This window comes from Lipophrys pholis, assembly GCF_963383615.2.
Source record: "Lipophrys pholis genome assembly, chromosome: 13".
Lineage (NCBI taxonomy): Eukaryota > Metazoa > Chordata > Actinopteri > Blenniiformes > Blenniidae > Lipophrys > Lipophrys pholis.
The window spans coordinates 18,870,808-18,893,556 of record NC_137632.1 but is presented as its reverse complement, the minus strand read 5'-3'; the positions used below and the strand labels follow the sequence as shown (position 1 = coordinate 18,893,556).

Here is a 22,749-nt window from a genome sequence, read left to right as displayed (position 1 = left end):
ATCTCATTTGCATGAATCCAGAAACAGGATGTGCCAGCAACATGCACAGTAAAAAAACATAACAGGGTTTCACAAGTTATGGCACTGCTCCAAGGGATACTAGTACCCAGGAAATAATGCCACAGGGTTATAGGGCAGCTCATTAAATTCGTGATACAAACATCAACATTTGCACATTGTTCAGATGTTCTTTTTACGAAGTTAACTGGCCCTTTTGAATTATTAATCTGAACATTTTGAAGACTTGACCAATAAAACCACCAATATATTAAGTTTTTTTTCAAGCCTAACTACACATTATTGGTCAGTTCAACTAATCTTTATGCTTTCTGGTTTGATTTTACTATTTCAGGAAATTACATATTCAGAATTATTTTTTTTCTTTTCAAATTAATTTGATGCTTCTTTTAGTTTCCATGACAACTGACAGTAGTAAATGCTGGTTTCCCAAAAAAATATTATTTTCCATTTAAATTCAAATTGGCAGATTTGCAATACTTTTTTCAAGATGATGACCAAGTTGAAAAATGACCATCAGGTTCTTATTTAGCTTCTGTTTGCCTATGTCAGTTTTTGTTTATCTTTTGCTTTCCATCACAGCAGCTTTAAGTTCAACAGTGTTCACTTTAATTTCATTATGGTATGAAGCATAGGATGAAATGCCTATATAGTTTAGATCTGCCCAACAGGTAAAAGTGTCAGCCTTCTTGCAAAATGGTCTATTTTAAAATCCAGGCAAGTGGGGTTCTAAATGTATAACCAAAGATGAGTTTCCATGTCTATTGTAGTGCTTATATCATACATATTTACTAATCTGCTGCTGCAGAGTTTCTCTTGAAATGGAAGAATGATGTGCAAAAATTTGTTAATCATTTATTAATCTTTTCCTCTGTGCTTCTTTACAGGGGGGGGGGACACTGACAGGCCAAGATGGAGGTGAAGACATCACTTCTGGACAACATGATTGGGGTGGGGGACATGGTCCTCCTAGAACCCCTGTCAGAGGACTCATTTCTTGAGAACCTGAGGAATCGCTTTGACCATAATGAGATCTACGTAAGTCTGTCGCTTGATGAATGATGATTGACTCCAAATACTCCTGTGTTTATAGAAGAAAAGAAAAAAAAGCTCCCTCAACAAAGTCTTCACATATTTTGTATGACTCCATTGTTTCCTCCTTCCCACACTTATTTTAGTCTTGGGCATAGAGTGGTACAGAATAAGAAACCACAGCAAGCAAGCAACCAATCAATAAATCACAGAGGAATGTAGACTGCTTTCAAATGAGGCGTGAAATCCAGAGCTCAGGAGCACGGAGGGGGACGGGACTTGCAGTCTGGCTGGCTGCTTATCTCTGGGAGAAGAAGGGGGTTGTTGAACTATCTTCCCACATCAGACCGTCGGTTGAGGGCTCAGAGCTGAAGCACTTCAGGGCTCCTCTGCTCCACAGGTTGGCTGCCTCGAGACGTCACCCAAGATGACTACAGCTCCACTGGCTCGCAGGGCTCAAGGGATAATGTCACCTCAGAGAGATGATTGTCTGAGTGACATGCCAGATATTTTAGCTGAGGCAGCCTACATCCTGATGAAGAAAAAGGAACATTTTCACAGTTCAAATGTTTCGTTGTTTTTTTTTTTTGTCTAAGACTAAAAACTAAGTGCTTTTGTACTTCCAATGTTGTGACCAATTCGAGGATGTCTTCCCTTTGAGAAGTTGATGACAAAGAAGTAGGGGGAAAAGTAAGAAATCAGGCCTGAACATATGAAAACAAAGATGGTATGTCCAATTTTAGACATCCCCAGTACTTGCATTAAATCGGATTGATCTTTGTATAGAAGATCAAGATGAAATGTAAACTACTTGCAATATTAAATACATAAATGCCATGCATTTATTGAGAGTAATTACGTCTTGATATAACCTTTTATTTGGGTTAAAACAGGGATCCAAATATTTAAATAATTATATAAAAGTTTCATCATATTTACATGTTTTTTGTCCATATATAAAATAAATATCAAAACAAAAGGAGTTGTTTTGATAGCTTGACGTTCTTGCTGCACAGCCTAGATATGATATAAATAGCAATTGAAATGTATTTTATCAAGTAGGAAATCTCTAGCTTTAAAAGTCCAGCATAGAAGCTCTTCAGTAACATAAGCTGTACCTCAAAAGTGATGACCAGGAAAAGCATCAGAACCTATACTTAAACAATAAATCTGCGGTGAACAGTTTCTTGCTTGTGAATGTATTTTCCCTCACGAGGCATCATCCTTACAAATGGGAACTTCCCCCATCCCCCTCACCAAACTATCATATGACAGCACACAGTAGAAGAAACATAGCTTTGTTTTCCAGAGGGACAGCGCATCATGTATCCAATAACTGTGGAAAATCAAAGAGACTGAAAATCACCCAGTTAACTGCCGTCGCCCTCCTTCTGCTTGTGTCTGGCTAAGCAGGAGGAATCACTGAGAACGTCTGTGTTTCACAGAGTGTATAATGGTCCCCTTACGACCAGCAGCTCTCTACAGTAAGTTGTATGATTAGGTGTGACGTCTTCTTTTCCTTACTCGGGACTTGGACGACTGGAAACCCCTCTGTTGGCAGCCTTTGCCTCGTAATAAGCATTCGAAGGAAATTCCTTTTTTTTTCTTCTCACCAAATCTGTTGCAGAAAAACTAGGCTGCCCCTTCAGTGGTGTAGTGGAAAGCACTCTCCACTCATACCAAGAATCACCCGGGTTAGTTACTCGGTTGGATGTCTCTGGACAGGGTTTGCATGTTCTCTTTGTACATACATGGGTTTTCTTTGGATTGTTGAGTTTTCTTGAAACCATTCTAAAACTCTCATTTGAGGTTAATTGATGATTGTGTCTGACTGCAGACCTATCCGGTGTGCACTCTGCCTTTTGCCCATAATAGGCTGTGCAACATTACTTGGGCATACATAAACCATTTGAAAAGTATAATTATGAAATGACGATGTCATGAGATTAAGATATTCACATTTACTATTATTGTGAATGCAGACTTCTCACTACTAATTCCAAAATCATATATTTCAGTTCACTTCAGACAAACTGAAATTTCTAAAGAAGAAATAAGAAAGTCTGTGTGACCTTGTGCTCCCATCAGCCCCTTCAGCTGATGTATGTAGCTACTGTACATATGATGCACCACCCGTCCATTTTCTTTAAAAACTTTACCTACTTCAGGTTGCGTGTGGCTGCAGCTGATCCCAGCTGACAATCGGAACTTGCACCCTGGGAGGTTCCCAACTCCATTACAGGGCAAACACAGAGAAATGCACATCTAAGGAAAATGTAGCGTTACCAACTAACACGTCTTTGGACTGTATAAGCAAGTCTGAGTTCCTTGATAAGCCTACACATGCACAGGGAGAACAGCAATATCAGAATCTACTCTGCGAGTTGTGAGCACGAACCATGAGGCCACCGTGCAGCCATTGGGTCATCCAATAAACTGAGTCGTTCATTTTTTTTTATTTCTTCAGATTGTCATGACTTCAAATTTCAGTTGTGATGTTCATCTAAAATTCAAATTAACTGTTTTTTTTTTTTTTTGTGGACACCAAAAGTTTGGTGTGAAGCATCTGTGTGAAAAAATGGAAAATCACCACATTTGATTGCAAAGAAATTTCCGAGCATAAAAGTCCCAATTTTCCCTTCTTTCATAAGCTATATGTTTGTTTTGCAGTTGATGTGAAAAGGCTGAAAGCTCTCACCTTGAAGCTGTTTCACGATTTCCCTTATGAGCTTTGTAATAATGATTTGTGAAACTATTTGAATGTTTTGCAAATTATGCTGTTGACAATCTGCAGACACGTGAAGTCCTGTCATTGTTTTTCCTGCGTTACCTTGTGCTTTCTGCTATCTGGTTAAGAAATCGCCCTCATTCACACATGATACTTTGTTTATATTGCGCATACACTTTCCCTTTGTAGCCATTCTTTGCACTTGAAAAGGCCTCATTCTGCCTCTAGTGTGCTATTGAACAAGAGGCTGTGGGAGGTGGTGGTGTTGCCATAGGGAAGGCCGTGCTCCACTCTTGTCAGAGTGGCTTATGCAACAGCCATTACCACTGAGAGCAAAAAAAAAAAAAAAATGTTTCAGGTTGATGCTTCAAAGTGCGATCTGGGCTCTGCTTTGCGCGTAGGAGGATGATGAAGATGATGGCTGCTTGCATTCACTTTCAGATATATCTGACAAGTGTTATTTGCTCCTCGGGACATGTTGGAATGTTGCATAAAGGTGTGATTTTTATGTAAAAATGTGAGACACAGAAAATAACCTCTATAAATTTGACAATTTTGAAAGAAAAAAGCTTATTCTTTCACATTGAAAATAGTTTAGTTTACCTGGATGTTATGTAACTGGTTTGCATAAAAATATTCTATAATAGGGTTTGAACTTGATTGGATCTTTATCTAAGTATTTAAAATGTGCACTAAATGTTTTAAAAAACTTTTTCAGCCAATATGGTTACCAGGACGACTTATTGTGAGACAGTTATTCTTATAAATAATTCAATAAAGAACTTATGACACAGCCCTGCCTTTACCCAGGCCTCTTTTGCAAACTTTACCAAGTTATTTCAAAGTGTGCTAATCAAACATTTTAAGCTTTACTTTTAAACACAGGTTTTGTCAACCATAGTGTTGCACTTTGAGTTGCATTTTATTTTCAGGAAGGTATGTTGTTTGAACGTCAAGCATGCTTTACCATTAAACTAAACTGAAGTGACGGTACGCCGTGTGTTTTGGTATGGCAGCTTGAATACTTGAGCGCTCCGACAGATGCACTTTAAATTTTGTCTTAGCACCTCGAGCCCATTGGCATCAGCCCACAGATTCCTGAAACCTGTTTATGTCTGTTTTTTTTGTTTTGTTTTTTTTAAATGTGTTTTCAGTTTCACTCCAGGCGCTGCGTGCCTCGACAGTACATTAGGAATCCCCAGCTGGGAAAAGCTGACGGCCGCAGAATTCCTGCCACCTTTTCCTCTATTAACGTCCGAGTGGACAGAGTGAGGGTGGACGGAAGGCGTTTCAAGCAGTTGGTGTACAAAAGCATGAAGACTACATGTGGATGCAAATTAATTAACTGTTGTGCCTTTTTTCTTTTCCCCTGCAGACATACATTGGCAGTGTGGTCATCTCCATGAACCCTTACAGGTCACTGCCCATCTTCACGCCGGACAAGGTGGAGGAGTACCGCAACAGAAACTTTTACGAACTTAGTCCCCACATGTGAGTCCTATATATATTTTGTAATTTAACACCCTATTCAAGACCAAATGTGATTGACAGAGTGGTTTCTGATATTTTTGATGAGTATTTCATTTAATAACTTGCTGTAACAAAGAACCATGAATCATTGCACTCTGTGTCTGTGTTTTCTGAAGCTTCCTGATGAGCAGGAACTGTCATCTGGTTGTTGGAGATACAGTGTGTTAAAACCTCTGTAAGGATTATCAATTTGGACTCGGCAACTAATGTGGAGGGGTGAGAGAAGGGGGAGGGTGGTCGCGATCAGAGTGACACCAACTCTTGTATAGAGAGTCAGTCTGGGGCTTCTGCTGGCCATTTAGTACCGTGGCATGCCATCTGTCCTTTGGCAACATTAAGTCCGCATTTCTGTGGGTCTGCCAAGACTAAACAATGCCCAGCACTCGTCAATTAGCCTGCTGTGTCTCTAGGCTGCAGCAAAACCCCTCAGAGACACGCGCTGGAAGAGCCAGAGTGCCCTCGTCCCAGAACAGACGTACTCCCTGCAGACAAAAGCAAGCTCCTTGGCTCTACTTTACAGCCAGCTCTACAGAGCCAACATGACACAGTTTCAGGCTGCTCAACTCTGTTTTTTTCTCCTTCCTTTTGTTGTTCATTGGTTGTTTCTTCCGTCTTTTGCTTTTTGTCTCTTCACACAGAGAGTGGATGAAGAGTGTCTACTGTCGGCTTTTGGTCCAAACATAAATTCTCTAATTTACAATTTGTATTTTGATAAATATTGTGTTCCACAGGTGCCACGGTTTCCCATCTGTTCCCACATTAATTGGGATTTACAAGCATCACAATTAAACTTGGATAGTAGTAAAACACACAGATTGGCAAAGGGACAATGAAAGAACAATAATACAGAAGTATTGACCAAATAACTATATTGAGTTTGTGACCTACCCTTAGAAAAGATTCTGCAAGTAGTTGCCCAAGGTTAAAGGCCAAATAGCTGGCCATTTGCAAACCTGTTTGCATGATCATTTTCATTCCACACTGACACAAGACTGGTTGCTTTAAACAAGCAGCAATTGAAAACTCAAAAGCACACTAATGGTCCTGTTAACTTTGTGACCTCTACATTGGAAATGGTACATGTTTCTCTTGTTTGAAATGGTCCTACGGGACGGGAAACTTGAGAAAAACAGGCATGTTGTCTTTGCATGAGAATCGACTGCTTTGGTGTCGTCTGAGCTCAACTGATCTGCTTAAATTTTGACAAGTGGGGCAATGTCTAATCCTCCGATCATAGAGCCAGATTGTAGGAATCATGTAGCACTGAATGTGCAAAGGTAATGTTTAGCTGAGACCCTTGCTTATGAGTGAAGGCTAAATTGTTTTGGATGAGCTGCAGTACAATACACAGCATGATAGTTTCTGTATTGATGGAAAAAGCTATAAAAAGCGCAAATAAAGAAGTCCTTAAAGAAATCCGCAACATTTCTCTCTGCTTAATCTGAAAATTAAACAATCTCTTGAGATGACAAATGCACACTTTAAGCATGTTAAACATCGCCTAACCATTAGTGTTTACACAAAGAGGATTATACTGTGTTTAACAGGACAAGCTCTTGTAGAAGACCCAAAATGCCAGTCAACGAAAGATTGTTTCAACAGGCTACATAAATTGATCTTAATCCTTCGGTCAGGCCATCTGGACCAAGCTTTGTAGCTTTGCATTGATCGTCCTCAAGTCACAATAAATCCTCACTGTGGTGGTCAAATGGTTTAGCCCAGTTATTCTCAACAGTTTTAATTTTCCAATAAAGTTTCCAATTTAATATCCAGTTTTATCAAAACATAATTTGATAGTTTTGTATTGTATGAAGATAGTTCTCTGATAAGTTATTTCGCTGAGAGAAATTCTTCAAAGATGCAAACAAGTGTATATTAAGACGTTGGATACACCTTAAACAATATACTGTATTTTCATCAAGCTTTATACTTAACGCTGTTTTATAAATGGAGATTTTGTGGTTTTTAAATCCATTTTGATTTTCATTGCGTTTTATACAGTGAATAACATGTACCACTCTACTGAGTGAATTAGGGCATAAAAAAGGCCAAAAGAACATAAATGTATGACATAAAAATAAATTATGTATAATTTAATTAATTAAAATATACTCTTATTGATTAATGACTTTAAAGAAAATGACCGTGGATAATGAAGTATTATAAGTTTTAGAGCGTTTGAATAAAAAGAAAAATGTACATGACATCAGAAAATTGTTTTAGACATAACGATCTGCAGACCCAAGGTTCAGCTGCTGTGGTTGAGAATCACATTTGATTATTGATATTTGAATACATGATATTTGACTTGACTGGTATTCAAAGCAGAGCAGCGCGAGTACCAAAACCATTAAGTAATTCCTGTCAGTCAATGCAAACATTTTCAGGTGAACCTGCATAAATGCTTGCCAAAGCAATCCGATCAGCGTTGGTGGGCAAAAAAAAAATCAATCAAGCATCCAATCAATATTTATGATTTAATGATTTACGAATGGCTGACTTCAGCTGGCCGTTTCACCTCGGTGGTGGAGCAGTGCTGGATTGAATCAGCGTTGAGCTTTAATTAATGCAACAACAGGGGGCCCTGCAAACTCCTCTTCCTCTCTTTAAACCTCATTAGACATTTGAACTGTATATAATCTGCAGGTTGTTGGAACAAGGTCACAGTTCTGTGGATTTGGCTGTAAAGATGCTTACAAATGTATTTGAAATTTTATTGACTCGCTGTGGGGGAATCTCTACAACTCGTTCAGTATTGATATTTCCAGCATGCATAATGGTGTTGTGTAACGTTTGAATCTTTATTGTAATTGTTTATTGTATGGATATGCACTGAGTGTCCTTTGCCGTCCTATGGGAGGTGTGTTTTCATGTGTTGCAATAGCAAGGCAAATGTGGATTGTTGCAATAGGTGTTAAAATGACCAAAGCAGTGGTTTTCGTCTTCAGAGTGTTGGTTGTATTTGATTACTCAATAAACTAATAAGCCCAGAGGTGGACCACGACTATCTCATAGTTTGCAGCAACTGTAAAGTTGAATGGACAAAAAAAGGAGCATAGTGATAACTTCTGAAAGATGATTAACATTTTCACACTTCATTATTTTGAAAGTGGATTAATAATAAATTATGTCCACTGCATTTTTGTTTTAAATATTTAAAAGTGTTCATGTTTGTTTTATCATGATCACTGCTGGCTTGGTTCAGTTCGCATCTTACCGTCACTGCAGAAATGCCGTTAAAGAGGACACACACACACACACACACATTTAGAGTTTAAGTGCGGAGTGAAATGGCGTCATTGGGGGGGGGGTCCATTAATGCCTTCCTAACCCCAGTGCCCACCAACTAAGTGGTCTGAAATATTTTGAAAAGTCAGTTTAGGACTGCTTCTAATGACCTCCGTTGCAGACAGTGAATACTGTACGGACCATTGCTAAGTGGAGGTCGTCCAATGCGTGACAACAGGTTTGGTTATCTCCATCTTTAAAAGCTCTCAATCACATAATATTGTTTGCCCAAGCTGCCAAACAGGACAAGGGAAAAGGGAAAACACACCAATTTTCATCTTTTTTTAAAAAAATGTATGTGCTGCTATAAATTTTTTTTAAGTTTGTGGATGTCTCCTCCAAAATATCCTCTTTAGACTAACTAGAAGAACATGGTTTTGATTATCTGATTTGAGATGTTTTTCTAGCTTATTGTATCTTTCTGAACTATTTTGCCAGAATTGCCTCATCTTCATGTTTACCTTGTGTTTTTTGTCATTTTATGCAGCTGCTTCAATATTTCACACTTGCGCTCATACAATCCAGGCAAATAATGTACATCAGCTGGAAGCAAAAACTGCAGACGGTGCCCTAACTGTGAAGTTGTTAGGCTAATTGCGTATTAAATTTGAGCTTAATTAGAGCTTTTGCAGATAAATTGTGACATGTGCCCAGGTTAGAGTCAAGTACGGTCGATATTGATTTATCAGAATAAAATCTCACATTTCAGTGCAGTGTCCTGGTAGTTCACTCTTGCATTTGTAAAACAAAATGTGGGTGTTTTTGTTCTATTTTGTCACAATTCTAAAAATATCTGATTGTAAACCCATCTGGGGAGTTTCATTCATATTCAAAAGAACTCCACGGCCACACCCATCCCCACTAATCTATCTATCACTCTCTCTGCTGGGCGATTTAGAAAACTGCTGTCTGCCCAGATGAGGCACCTCATAATTAACTGGCAGGTGTTTTCCTGCTCTCTAAGCACAGTCGGCGCATTAGCGATGAACTAATCAGTGGCCTTTCTTCATGCACCGCAGCCCTGCAGATGGCCTGGAGCCATCTTTTATGTATCCAAAGCCAGACACAGATTGAAGTGTGTGTGTGTGTGTGTGTGTGTGTGTGCGCGCGCTGATGGTCAGCAAGCTTCCAGTGTCTCCAGGGTAGGATCGTGTTTTCCCAATAGTTAATGAGGTATTGAGAGCCCCTGATGCTCTTAGCGCTCAATACTCAACACCGCAGAGCAGTGGCTACAGAGTGGCACCAGGACTGGCTAATGGAGCAAAGAGGCCCCGTACAAGGTGTACATCCAAGCCTCCAGCTGTCCCACACAAGGGTTTGACAGCTTGGCTGTAAAATCTGCTTTGTTGCAGAGCTTCTGGCATCTAGTAGTAGTATTTTCCTGTCAGAATAAAAATAAAGAGAAAGCGAGTGAAGTGACCTTGCTTTGCTCAGTAGAGAGTATTTGTTCAGTCTGTTACGCGCTTTATGAAAGATGTTTACTTTCTCTATTGTCCAAAACAAAAAAGAAATTAAAAATTGTTACCATTTTTGCACAACTGGAACATGTGCGTCCCTTGAGTGAAAACACAAGAACTGATTACATAAGGCACTTCACAGTGCTGGTATGACAGTTTCGAGGAAAAGACTTGTGACGCTCATGTCAAAAACGGTCAAAGAGATAAGAGATCACATGTGGGAGTAAACTAATTGTGCTGATTGCATGCGACTGCTGTCTCTCTATTTGATGTGTAATGTTTGTTTTTACCGTCCATCCCGACTGTGTGTGGGTTCAAAACGGGTAATCAGATTGTTTCTCATTCCCCTTTTGTGTAGAGCTCCATTTTAATTTATTTTCTGGCTCCTGTTGCCATCTGCTTATGCCAAGTGTGAAGGATTCTCACAGTAAATTCACACTGTTGTACCAAACAAAACTCTACTCCCCCATTCTTGTTAGTTAGATTATCTCTGAATGATTGACGTGGATGGATATTGTTTACTTGCAGGACGTTGCAGGAAAGAACCATGCGTTGGCTTACGGCTTTATCCGTGAGTAGGTTGGACTTTGGATTCAATGAGTTGGTGCATCACACCTGTGTTTGCTTTTCCAGCTTTGCTGCTCAGAGCAATTTAATCACAAGGCATTGAATAAAAGTTGTACATTTGATTAAAAATTTCTTTGTTCTGCACCCAGACACATTTCCATCAGCCGTGCCATGTTGGCCTTCCTTTTCTACTTTTATTGAAGGTTAACCTGTGAGATGTTGCACTCATTTTCAGTTCTAACAGATAAATTACTTTTTCCTCCAATGGAGGCAAAATCATTATGTGACTGATGTGTCTTGAACAGACTTCTGTTCGAGGTCTGTTTTTAAACTCGCACACTGCGAAGAAAAGGAATAAACTGCTGGCTCTTCAAACATGAGTAAAAAGGTTTCATCCTTGTTTGTTCTGATACAATATTGCACATCCACTTATTTGATAATGAGTTAATGCCTCGTTGATTCTGTTTTGGCATCGTAAGAGTTGTTTTTGAGGAGCACCTGTACGTGGGTAGCTTGAAGTGGGCACTTGTCGAAATGACATTTTGACTCAGGTGGGCTGCATGAGTCCTTTCCAGCATGTGTGTTGGCGTAATGGTGAGCTGGGTGAAACGAGGGAGATATGAGCAGTGTGTTGATGTGCTTTTTTTTTTTTTTTTTTCTCCACCTACCTTTTTGCAAGAATAAAAAGGCTTATGCAAAACATTGTATAATGCAACCATTTACAATCAACTGCTGCATTTTTGTATGTAGGCAGTACTCTTAGTTAAAACACCTTATATATACACACTCACGCATACAGTTCTGGTCCTTTTTTCCGACTACGGAGACTCATAGATCCCCATCTGTGTCTAGTACATTTGAAAATGCACTTAACAGGTATTTGAAGTAATCGACCACCACTAATTATTTTTCCTTTGGTTTGTTAGCAATGGCTTTCCCGTGGGCACTTAATTGAGCCGTCACTGACCGCACGCAGAAACCGCAGTGCCCCTGAATTGAATTTGGCCGAGGACTTATTGGGGATACGTCTCCTGCCACCACTTTGTTAAACTGTGAAAAAAGCCAAAAACTCAACATAACTCATACACATCCTACATACGCTCTGATAAAATATGTATTTGTGTTTGTTGAAAGCTCTAAAACTGGTTAAAATGGGTTTTATTCATACTCCAATTATTTCTTCTTGACCACTCGTCTTTTGTCCATATTGGATTTTTCAAACTGTGTTAACTTTGGTGGCGATGCATAAAAATTACTAGCCCCACTGGCAATGTTTAATCAAGGAAAGTTGGGAATTCCCCAAATGTTTTCAAAGATTAGGCATCTACCCACCAATAATTTAACAAGACTGATTAAACTTTGCTTGAGCTGTCATTTATTGCCTCTGTGAGTGCAATATTATAATTTATGGATTTTCATTTGTCTATGAGGGTCCAGTCTCCATTGTAAACTCTGCCTATTCACAGCCAGAACAATAGCTGCAGAGCTATTATCTGTGTACACAGCTTGCACAACATGTGTAGGGCATTCCAAAATGGAAGCCAATAGATAAAGCCTGTATCGTCTGTTCGAAGAATATTGTTCCACGATGGAGCCTCTATGTATTGGACAATGATAGCAGACACGCACTGCCATCTCATTTTTAATTGATTTGAAATATGGTTATAGTTCCAGGTGGAATCATATCATGTTTTGATTATGTCATTTTACATCCACCAAGTGTGTTTATCCAATTTCTAGCACATCGTATTCAGCAGTTTACAGCCACACGATAAAGGACTTCTTTTAATGGAGAAGCGTGATGCTGTTTTAGATCTTCGAATAGTGTGCAGCCATGGACAGCCATCATGTGATTAGTCGCATGACATCTAAAGCGCTGTCAGACAGAGATTAGAAATGATTTGTTTTGTTGTTAAAATTTGTCAATAGAGAACCCAGAGAGGACTTGCATGAGGGTATGTTTACACTGTGTTCCCGGCAGCCCCGTTTGCCCGAAACGTAGTGCGCCGTGGGATTTTATGGAATTCTGAGGAAGGCGTGGCACGTTTTTCACGTTCTGTCAAGGCTTTCTACGGATGAAATGTGGACGCCGGACCATTTTGAAACCACCTTTATGCCTCAAAGGGCCACCAAGAGTGAAGGCAATCATTGTATCCTGAGACTTTTGCTGGGTGCATGCATACCTCTGGATTACTTTTTCGATAGCAGAGCTTGTAGAAGGTGTTCTGTCGTTGATTGCTCAGACTCGAATGAAACTCCCCTCCGGGCTCGGAGTCTGCGTCCTCCCAGACCGAGCGTGCCGTGGCAAGCCGCGATTGAACGTGATGAAACGGTGCCGTCCCACTACGGACCGCCTCCACGTTCTATTACGGCCAGTCACGTGCTGCCAATGACGTTCATCCCGTTTTGCTACGGGCTATTAAGTTTCTCTTCCTCATTGTGGCCGCTGTGGCCAATTTTTTGACAATTTAAAAGTCTGGCACGGCAGTCACGACCTGTTACGTTTGCCTATCCCGTTCCCCTGCGTTGTCTCACGTCCATCCCGTTTTGTCCATGGTGGCCTGAAATGGGGCTGCCGGGGACGCTGTGAACATAGCGTAAACGCACCATAACACAAAGGAACTGTCAAGCTGTTTTTCTTTTTGCTTTTAAACAATCAGGCTTTATGCATGCTAATGTGCGGGTGAAATGGTTACTATATTTCAGCAATATTATCTTTAGTTATGAGTTATTTACCACTATAGCCAAGGGGGAGATGGTTTCATCCACCAGTAATGTGCTGATACGCTACAACATGCTGCAGGTCAAACCTACAATAAGTCCGTCTGTTATCTCTCGACACAGTGGGTCACATGGTCACGGAGACCGAGGCCTGGGGCCACTTTGAAAGCATGCCAAATGACGCTGTTCTAAATTAAGCTTAATGGCTTATTTCTATGCAGCTTTTGTCTGCATGTGTGTGTACATGGCGCGTCCGACTAAGGCTACACACATTCTTAACCAACAAATTTGGTTCAACAATTGGCCACACAGGTCCAAACTGAAATGCCTCTACAACGTTTTATATTTCATAGTTATTATGCTCACAGGGGCCTTTTAGCCAAGTTTATAATGCACGTTTTTACTAAAAGCATTCACTTATAACATACTACAACAACAAAAAGGGGTAGAGAATGTCATCTTTTTTTTTTAATAAGTCTGTGTATTGTGCTACAAAGATGCAGCACTGCGGTAAGATTTGGGTGTTTCTAAAAGAAATGCATTAACGACATTAGAGATTTTGAATTGATCCAGATTTACTCATCGACAGGGTGTACAGTAAGCTCAATCATAACCATATAACCAGGACTATCAACCACTGTAAAGATAGTATGTTATGGCAATTGCCACAAATCTTAAACCTTGTTGTCATAGAGTCTATCTGGGAATGTATGATTATCCCCAAGAATTCAAGTTGCTCTACATCCACAAGTCTATGTCTTGGACTGAAACAAGTTTTAGTGACATTGGTTGCATAGGATCTACACTAATTCTGTGCAACTTCACTTGAACAAATTGATGCTGTTTTAAGTACAAAGGATGGTCTGGCTCATTTCTGGTTTCTCATCTGTTTATTGTTTTGATTTTCAAAAATAAAAACATAAAAAAATAATCAGAGCTCACAATCCTGTATGTACATATTTAGGTAATCAGCTAGCTGTTTTTTAATGAATAATTAAAGCATCTACTTTTCCACTGTAAACTGAACCAAAAAACAACTTATTGTACCTCCAAAATAAAAATCAGACGTCCAAAACAGAGCAGACCAGACTCTGCTGTGACTCACCACTACGACCACACAGAAAAGAAGTAGTATTACTGAAATCATACGCTCTGTACCTTTTAATCGTCTGTGATTTCCTCCAGTTATGTGAGTGCTTAAAGGTTTCCTGAGGTCAGAATTATAGCTCATTTGTTGCTTTGGCTTGACAAGCATAAATTAGCATTTCGATCAGCCTAAGTTGTCTGCTGCACATGCAATTTAGGCCTATTATGACGTTGCATTAAGTATCAAGTCAGTTTACATATTATTTTCTCTACTGTTGAATAGCAGCTGAATTGAAACGTTTCTCTTATACTCACGGATATTGGAGAAAGCTGACACAGACAGGATTGGTTCTGTCTTGTTGTACGTTCCACTGCTACTAGAAATAAACATTGCTCTAGTCTCAGTTTGGCATGTTTCTACCAAGTAAAGTTTATCTGTACAACATCAGCCTCATAGTTTAGTCTGAAGTGTTGTTTGAAGGCCTTTGTGTGTCTGGAATGATCTCAGTCCATGAGCCAGTGGAAGACTGAAACATGAAGAGAGGAAGTCCTCAAACCTGACTGGACTGGTTCTTTAAGGGCTATAAAAAGATGTCTTACTCTTCTGTTTCCATCATCCTGTCTGTGGACATGTGGCTGTATTTTTCTTCAAGTGGTTTCTTCTGTATTGTCAAGCCTCAAGGTTTCATCCATGACATTTGCTATTCATCATTGTATTCTGATGATAGTTTGGCCTCAATAAGTGAGCCTTTTTACTGACTTATAATTGGACAGTTGTAAAGCATACAGATTCTACTGAAGGAGACTCAGTAGAGCTCTTTGTTGAGTATTGCTTTGAGGATGTTTTGCTACTGACCGCAGCATGCGTCTTTCCTGCTTTTTTCCCCCCAGAGATCACACAAGCAGCTCAGGCCGGTGTTTTCCCCCTGCTGTGGAACACTAAATTGCTGTGCGATAAAGTGAATTAAAGCCAGAGACCCCCCTCAAAAGTTTGATGTATGGGTGGAGGAGTATCAATGAGCAATTTAGCTGAGGTCCCAGACAGCCTGTGTTGAATAAATTAGAGATGTGTGGCCAAAAGCACTTCACTTCACACTTTTAATTTAGAGTTAGAAGCATTTGTTATTGCACCTCACTGACGACTCTCTTCGGAGTATAAGACGGAGTATAATCCTGCGTCTCATTTAAGTCTGCATGTTGTGCGTCTATGTTTTTCTTAGTACTTATTTCACAGCAAAGCAAAAGTCTGCAGATGTTGCACATTTCTCAGCGCCAACATCTTAAGCATGTGTGTATCCCTCCTTTGCCCCAAAAGACCAACAGGTTGGCCTTTGAGCCAATTCTGACTGTGTGCCACTGTATTCGTGAATGCGCTTTTCTTTTCTTTTCTTTTTTTTTTTTTTTTTGGAAGAGCCACTAAGTCTACCACCTGGTCATACAGCATCAGGAAAAAGTTGCTTCCTTGGCTGCAACAGTAGAGTCAGGCGGATTTCCTGAGGCCTCTGGAGGAGCCAAGTCTCACTGAGATCACAGGCATTTGCATCGGCTACCCAAACAATAAATGCATGAAACCTCTCGAAGTAATTTTGTACATTAAATAACTGTAATCTGATGGATTAAATGGATAAAAGATATAAACTGTAGCTCAAATAGAGAATAATTGAAACAAAATTTTATTAAAAAAAAAAAAGCTTAAACTTGGCCATTAAAACCAAGATGAAGGCACTAATACACCAATTGAAGGCACATTTTGTAGAGACTTTGTCAAAGACATTCTTCTTTTTATCACTTTGAGGGTGGCCCCCCAAGTTATAAAGTGCTCCCTGTGGATTCTCTGGATAAACTCTTGTGAGTGGGCTATGCCCCAGCCTTTGCATTATAGCTTCATTAGCATCTACAGTTCACGGGTTTACAGTGTGTCGGATCCCTCCAACCTTTCCACGCTGCAAGATTCAGGTCACACACTGCAGGCCCATCATCCCCTCCTGTGCCCCAGTTACCAGAGGTTGGTAGTATAAGAACTGACTGGAATTATTTTCTACCGCTTACCTCATGCCAGTGTGGCTTCATGTTCACCGCTGCCACGTGCACGTCCAAATTACAGCCTGCAGGCAGATGTGAATGGGAGGTGCCAAGCAGTGCTGCCAGTGCAAGGTCTTTATCCCAGCCTAACCCGCACAGATCAGGCAGACCTCACAGTTTTCAGTGTCTCACTCTCTATTCCCTTTGTCTTTGATCGTGACCTCAGTGCTTTGTCATTTTAACTTTCACATTTGTGAATTGGTATATCACTCAGATTAATTTTCAAGACCTTAATAATGGCAGGGTGATATATCTATTAGGTTTTGTATAGTCAGTGATGGCTTGCTTTCCTTTTAAGATGTGAATATGTGTCATCAGCAGTTAATGGGTGTGGCTTGTGTCTGCTTGGCTCTATTCATATTCTAATTGTCAGGCTATTGATATTCATATGACCTGCATAGTGTGTGTTTGTTACTGGGATGAGTTCCGGACGAAGGACCCCCCACTCCTCGCCTCTAAAAGTACGTCCCCCCTCCTCCACTGGCCCTCTGGCCTCCTCTGGGGGTGAAATAATGGTGTGATGGTTTGCTCATTGTCAGGACTAGGTCAGTCAACAGGAGTGTTTTCACAAAGCAGACATCTGCTGTGCTCTGCTGCCCTTTTCAGCAGTGACGTAATGTCCTGTGGCGAGTCTTGTCCATACAGAACTGGCAGATTGGCATACAGGAGAGATCAGAGATTGTGGGGGTGGAGACTGAGTGAGAGGCTTATGTTTGGATGGATAGAAATTGGAGAAAAAACTCCAAAAACCCAAGACATTTATTTCCTCTATGTTCACCGGAAACATGGAATTAATGCGGCTACCTTCAAGTGAGCATGACAACTACTTCAGCTGACAGTAAACAAAACATTATCATTTCAAATATATAACAGTCTGTTATTAACAGTGTGTTCTGTTATTAACAGATCACACTTTGTCTTGGATTCTAGGACATGCAAGAATTTATTCTTCCTTAATTCCTTGTTTTCTTGAGGTTTGCTTGACAAGTGGTAAGTCAGAAGCCATCATGCAGTTTATATGTAGTGGATGTTCTATAACTGCTCCGTAGGTGGCCAGTTTAAACTGTGAATATACTGTAATTACAAATAAGATCACTCATTACGTTCTATATTTTGAAATGCTGAAGGTCATGATCTGGCATTGAAAAATTGCTGAAATTAAACTCTAGACCTCAGCCTTTCACTGTATGAATATGCAAGTAATCCCTCTAGTTCTGTGCACTCAAGCAAACTGAATTCATCCAGTAGTTGCCTTCACATTGGTGTATGGTAATTCTATATATATTCATTTGGAAACATCGATAATTCATGCGATTCTAACTCCGACTTTGCAAACTAAGGTTGGTTCATTAAGCCGCGTGCTTTTATGATTTTGACATGCTATTGTTGCAATGCAATTGCAAAGCCCTGGGCATGACCATGTTGGAAGGACAATCAGCACTTGATTGTAAGTGGAGAGGGTGTTCCTCTGTATGTAAAGAGTGCAAAAAATGCATAATCAAGAAACAAAACAAAAATTCTTATAAGCAAGTTTTCACACCATTCTTTCTGTCTACTGTGTCCTATTAAGTCTATAACATTCTATAAGTTCTCCAGTTGTCACAGACTCTAGAGTTCCTTTTAACCAGTTTACTAGTATATCACCCAATAACGTGCGCTTGACAAAAAGAGCAAGAGCAACAGACATGGTGCATGAGTTTGCCCCTGAGCCTCGAGGGTTGCTGGTTTATTACCCACACTGGGGTCTGATGTGAGAAGAAGGCTAGTGATAGGGTCGAATGGGCTCTGGTCCAAAACGATGTGTGATGGTGCAGAACCTTAAGCACCATTAGTGAGGCTGTGCTTTAACTTTGTATTGGGGTCTGGAATGCGTTCATCTGGCCGTCCATCTCTGGGCCCCCACTCTGTCAAGGCTCCCTACAAGCAATCAGGAACTTTGCAAATCAGGGGTCAATGTTAGTTCAGTGTATGATTGCATGCTTGTAGTTTTTTTTTGTTTGCAGCATGAACTGATTTGCTCCAGTCCCCTAATAATAGACATATACCCAGAATTTATTTCTTTTTCCATGTCTTGGCATATTTATGGAACTTTGAGTAGATACTTAAGTATTTGTGAAAAGCTGATTCACTACTTTCTACATGTTTGAGAGTAATTCATTTGAAAACCATTTAATTAGTTGTAGCATCTTCCATTCGATGCCATGCCACATTGACATGTTTGGTTTGCTTCAACTTCACAACAGCTCTGCCTCAACAAGTAGATATAGCCATAACTAATATCCCATTTCAGACACAGCACCCACTGGTAGTGCCGCATGGAAATCCTTGTCAGCATCTGTGATTGTCAAACATTCCTTCCTGCAGTCGTGTCTGGTACACTCGGGGCATATAAATACTTGATTAATGATAATGCAGAGACTTGAGAGATCTGGAGTGCTCCCACCCTTTAGGCAAGGAATAAGACCAAATTAGACACTAGGGATAGACTATTTCGAAGCATTCCTAAAAAATTACCTCAAGCTATATTTACCCTGTACTCAGCGTGAAATGCAAGACTTACAAATCTTGATCTCTACTTATTGTTTAACAAGCTGAGGGATAGTTCGAAGGTGCCAGAACTAAGTTCTGTTTACACTTGAAGCTGATAATGATTTGAGGGCGGATTAGTATTGAACGTTTCCAACCAGTTATCAGTTTTTCCCATTTATGATCTTCCCTGCAACGTAGCATCATAGCAGTGTTGGGAATATAAAAAGTAAAACATGACTGTAAGGCTACCACTTTTTGGGCGGTAAAAGACAAGTAAATGAACACTGTTATGGAATTGGTACAAAAGTCAGAATTACTAAAGTTTTAGTGAGCTTGTTGCTAATTTTCTCAAACAACAAAATATTTTGAGAGCCACAAAACTGCCGTCTTCCTTCCCTGCTCATGCTCTTATTGTTAACTTGAGCTTAAGTGACGGATGTCCGTCTTAAGTGTACGTACCTAAGTGTATTTATTTTATTTTTTAAAGTATATTTCGGACATGTGGGTACAACAACAAAATAAAATAAAAACACAAACATAACAGAGCAACGCAAGCAAAAAAAAAAAAAAAAGGAACGGACAACTAAATAAATAATGGCCAAACATCTCCTGAAAGGAGTCGGAAGAAGCAAAGCTTATTTACTCCTACTCCTTATTCACCCCAAGCAACAGTCATTCATACCCCTGTATATGTGTATATATGTACATATTGGTTTTGATTACTTGAAGGAAATTGGTTGTGTATTGCTTTATACATTATTTGTGTTGTTCGAAAATTTCCCAGGTCAGTGAATTTTAATAGTTTTGCTTTTAAGAAGAGTGGATTTGGATTATCTGTAGTGAACATTTATAAGTGTTGCCCCAAACCTCTGCACAGTAATTTAGATATGGTAACACCAGTGAACGGTATAATATTGGAGTGATTTGTGGTCCAGAATGTGTTTTACTTTATTGAGCACTGAAATGCTTCTTGATATTTTGTTTTGAACATGTTCTATGTGACATTTTATTTTATCATCAATTATTTTACGATTGCAACAACACATCATCAGTAGGGTAAACCTAACCTATCTGACGACGGTCTAATCCCAGCTCACATTTCTTATTAGTGGGTGAGCAATCCAACCCTTGGCGAATTCTGATTCACAATGATAGGAAGTACCGACATTGAAGGATCAAAAAGCAATGTCACTGTGAACGCTTGTAGTTCCTGTAATTCTTGGACATCGTAATTGAAGGAGACAATCTAAAGTGAAGGATTTGCATTTCTGAATGAGTAACTTTTTTTTTTTTTTTAATAATAAAAAAGTAACGTGCCAATGCAATAAAGTACTAATTTCTAGTAACCGTTCAGCAGGCAGGCCGACTGTCCTAAACCTTGGAAAAGTTTAGTGTGAAATTCAGCCAATCCAGTTTAATAGGCAAGCTATGCTATGTCCACCCCCCACAACCCCTTTGTGTCTAAGTGATAGAGATAGAAGATGATAACAGATAGTTGGAATATGATTCTTGCTACCCACTAATCAACTGTTTGCTTGCCAAATGGAAGCTGTAAAAACCGATTGATGCGACCGTACCGTTTCAGCGTTCTGCCTTTTGTGGACGTACAGCATCAAAATTACTGGCCAATGTGAAACATGAGATAAAAGGTCGTCTTTGTGATATGGCCTTCAGATCATTCACACTCTGCTCTTAAACCATCATGAGGGATTGTGCGTATATTGAGAACAAATAATAGATTGTTTAGGAATTCAGCAGGGGGGAGAAACGGCTATCATGAGACCCGCTTCTGCCATTGTATCGGTGTCCTGGAATGCATGACAATAAGCTTCATAGGCTTTATTTTAAAAGCAACTCTCCTCTTGTCATCATCCTCTCATCCACTGAGGGTTATTTTAGATTGCCACTGACTAATTGCATTATTCAAAAACCTACCAGGGCATGATTGAAGCAGATTCTTTCCTAATTATATATTCATTAGATTTTTTTTGTCACTGCAGCAGGAAATAATCACGGTAAAATATTTAACCTACCACGTTTTCTCTTCATCTTTATCTTAATTTGGATATGAACAAAGACAGTCTGATTGTGTGAGTGCCACATGGTGATCTCTAGCTCTTTGCTTGAACAGCAGCATTAGTTTAGCAGTGGAGCGCCAGGAAAAGGAGCAGGAAATGGTCAACAGTCAAAGCCAAATACCAAATTCAAACCGGCCTGTGCTGCTAAATAAAGTTGCGGATGTCCCACAGATGCATCACACTTTTCAATAAAGCCACATGCTATTGATTAGGTTAGACGCCATGTAGCCTGGCACTAGAGCCATCACACTGAACTTGTTTCACCCCACTACCTCTAAATCCCTCAACCCAAAAGTATCCTGGAAAAATACTCGAGAATAAGTGGGTTATGTTAGCTATGAGGCATGGTGGAGTAATTTAAAGGCTAATGGTTTGTGCCTTTTGTCTTGCAGCTATGCCCTGGCAGATGAGGCCTACCGCTCACTGAGGGACCAGGATAAGGACCAGTGCATTCTAATCACGGGGGAGAGCGGAGCTGGCAAAACTGGTAAGTGCTCCTAAAATCGTGATCAGTGCAGGTCGATTTGAGCCCTCATGTCAAGCTACTTACATCTATGTCAAGCATTGAATGAATGAATGAATGAATGAATGAATGAATGAATGAATGGATTATTTCGGTTACAGTTACAGCGCAAAAACAAAAATTTTGTGCACTCAGTTTACAGTGCTTATAAGTTCAGACTTTTTTTTTCTGTAGCCAAAATGGGTGTAGGCTGAAGCCAAGGCTTTTTTTTGCCCACCCCATGAAAATCCATAAAGTTACCCTGGACATCATTGATACAAGAGAAGAAAAAACATGAAAAACAGTGTGGGTTCATTATTGAGATCTGCTTGAGATGCATGTATACTTTAAATCTACCGATTTGATCTATTTTAAGCATGAAGCTTAAAAATGAAAGGAAAAAGATACCACTTTAAATCAAAACTCAAACCCACAGCGTCTCGACACGTTTCTCAGTAGTTATACGATACATCCCCTCAAGGCTACAATACATCGCTTTTGTAAGCTGGGCTGTTATTGTTGGTAGGGCTTTGTTCAAATTGTAGTCAAAACTTATTTCTAAAGACCACCTCAAGATAAGAGTTGTTATGCATAAAACCACATAGCAGACTAAATCTGATCTACCTTCAAAGGAAGCTTGAAGTTGGTTTTTGTTCTAAGAACAGCATGTTGGTACATGAAACACGACATTTACCTCTGTGGTGACCCGTAAATAGAGGTAGACAAATCAAAGTGGAACAGTAACAAACAGATGGGATTCTGATTTATTCTCTCTCTTCTTAAGATATGTACAATCAACACTGAGTTTTGATGTTCAGTGTTTCATTAGACTACAGACACTGAAAGAGTTGGACCTACCTTAAACTTGTCTATGCTCTTTCATCGCATTGTTTTGTATAATCTTGTGTTCATGATCTGAAGTCCTATCACATACCGTACAGAAACACGGGAGGGATGGCATTTCCTGTTCTCTGTGTAACACTGTGCCACAGGTAATGACAATATTGAACGGGCAGTACAGGAACAGTGGGGAATGCACAATATAATCAGATAATGCTCTTCTGTATGGTACAGACTCATTCTTTCATCCATTGTTTAAAATATAACTGAAACAGCTTATGATCTTCAAAT

The 22,749-nt window shown here is 39.7% G+C and overlaps 1 protein-coding gene across 2 annotated transcripts in view; it reads left to right on the top strand.

The window, feature by feature from the left end:
• Positions 1–22,749, top strand: part of myo1b (myosin IB) — a 65,831-nt gene that overhangs the window by 8,949 nt on the left and 34,133 nt on the right. For both annotated transcript variants that reach the window (XM_080478430.1, XM_080478429.1), the window contains exons 2-4: positions 906–1,056; positions 5,154–5,269; positions 21,509–21,603. In XM_080478430.1, coding sequence (XP_080334556.1) covers positions 931–1,056; positions 5,154–5,269; positions 21,509–21,603 — 337 coding nt within the window. In that variant the 5' untranslated portion in view covers positions 906–930. The remainder of the gene's footprint in view (positions 1–905; positions 1,057–5,153; positions 5,270–21,508; positions 21,604–22,749) is intronic.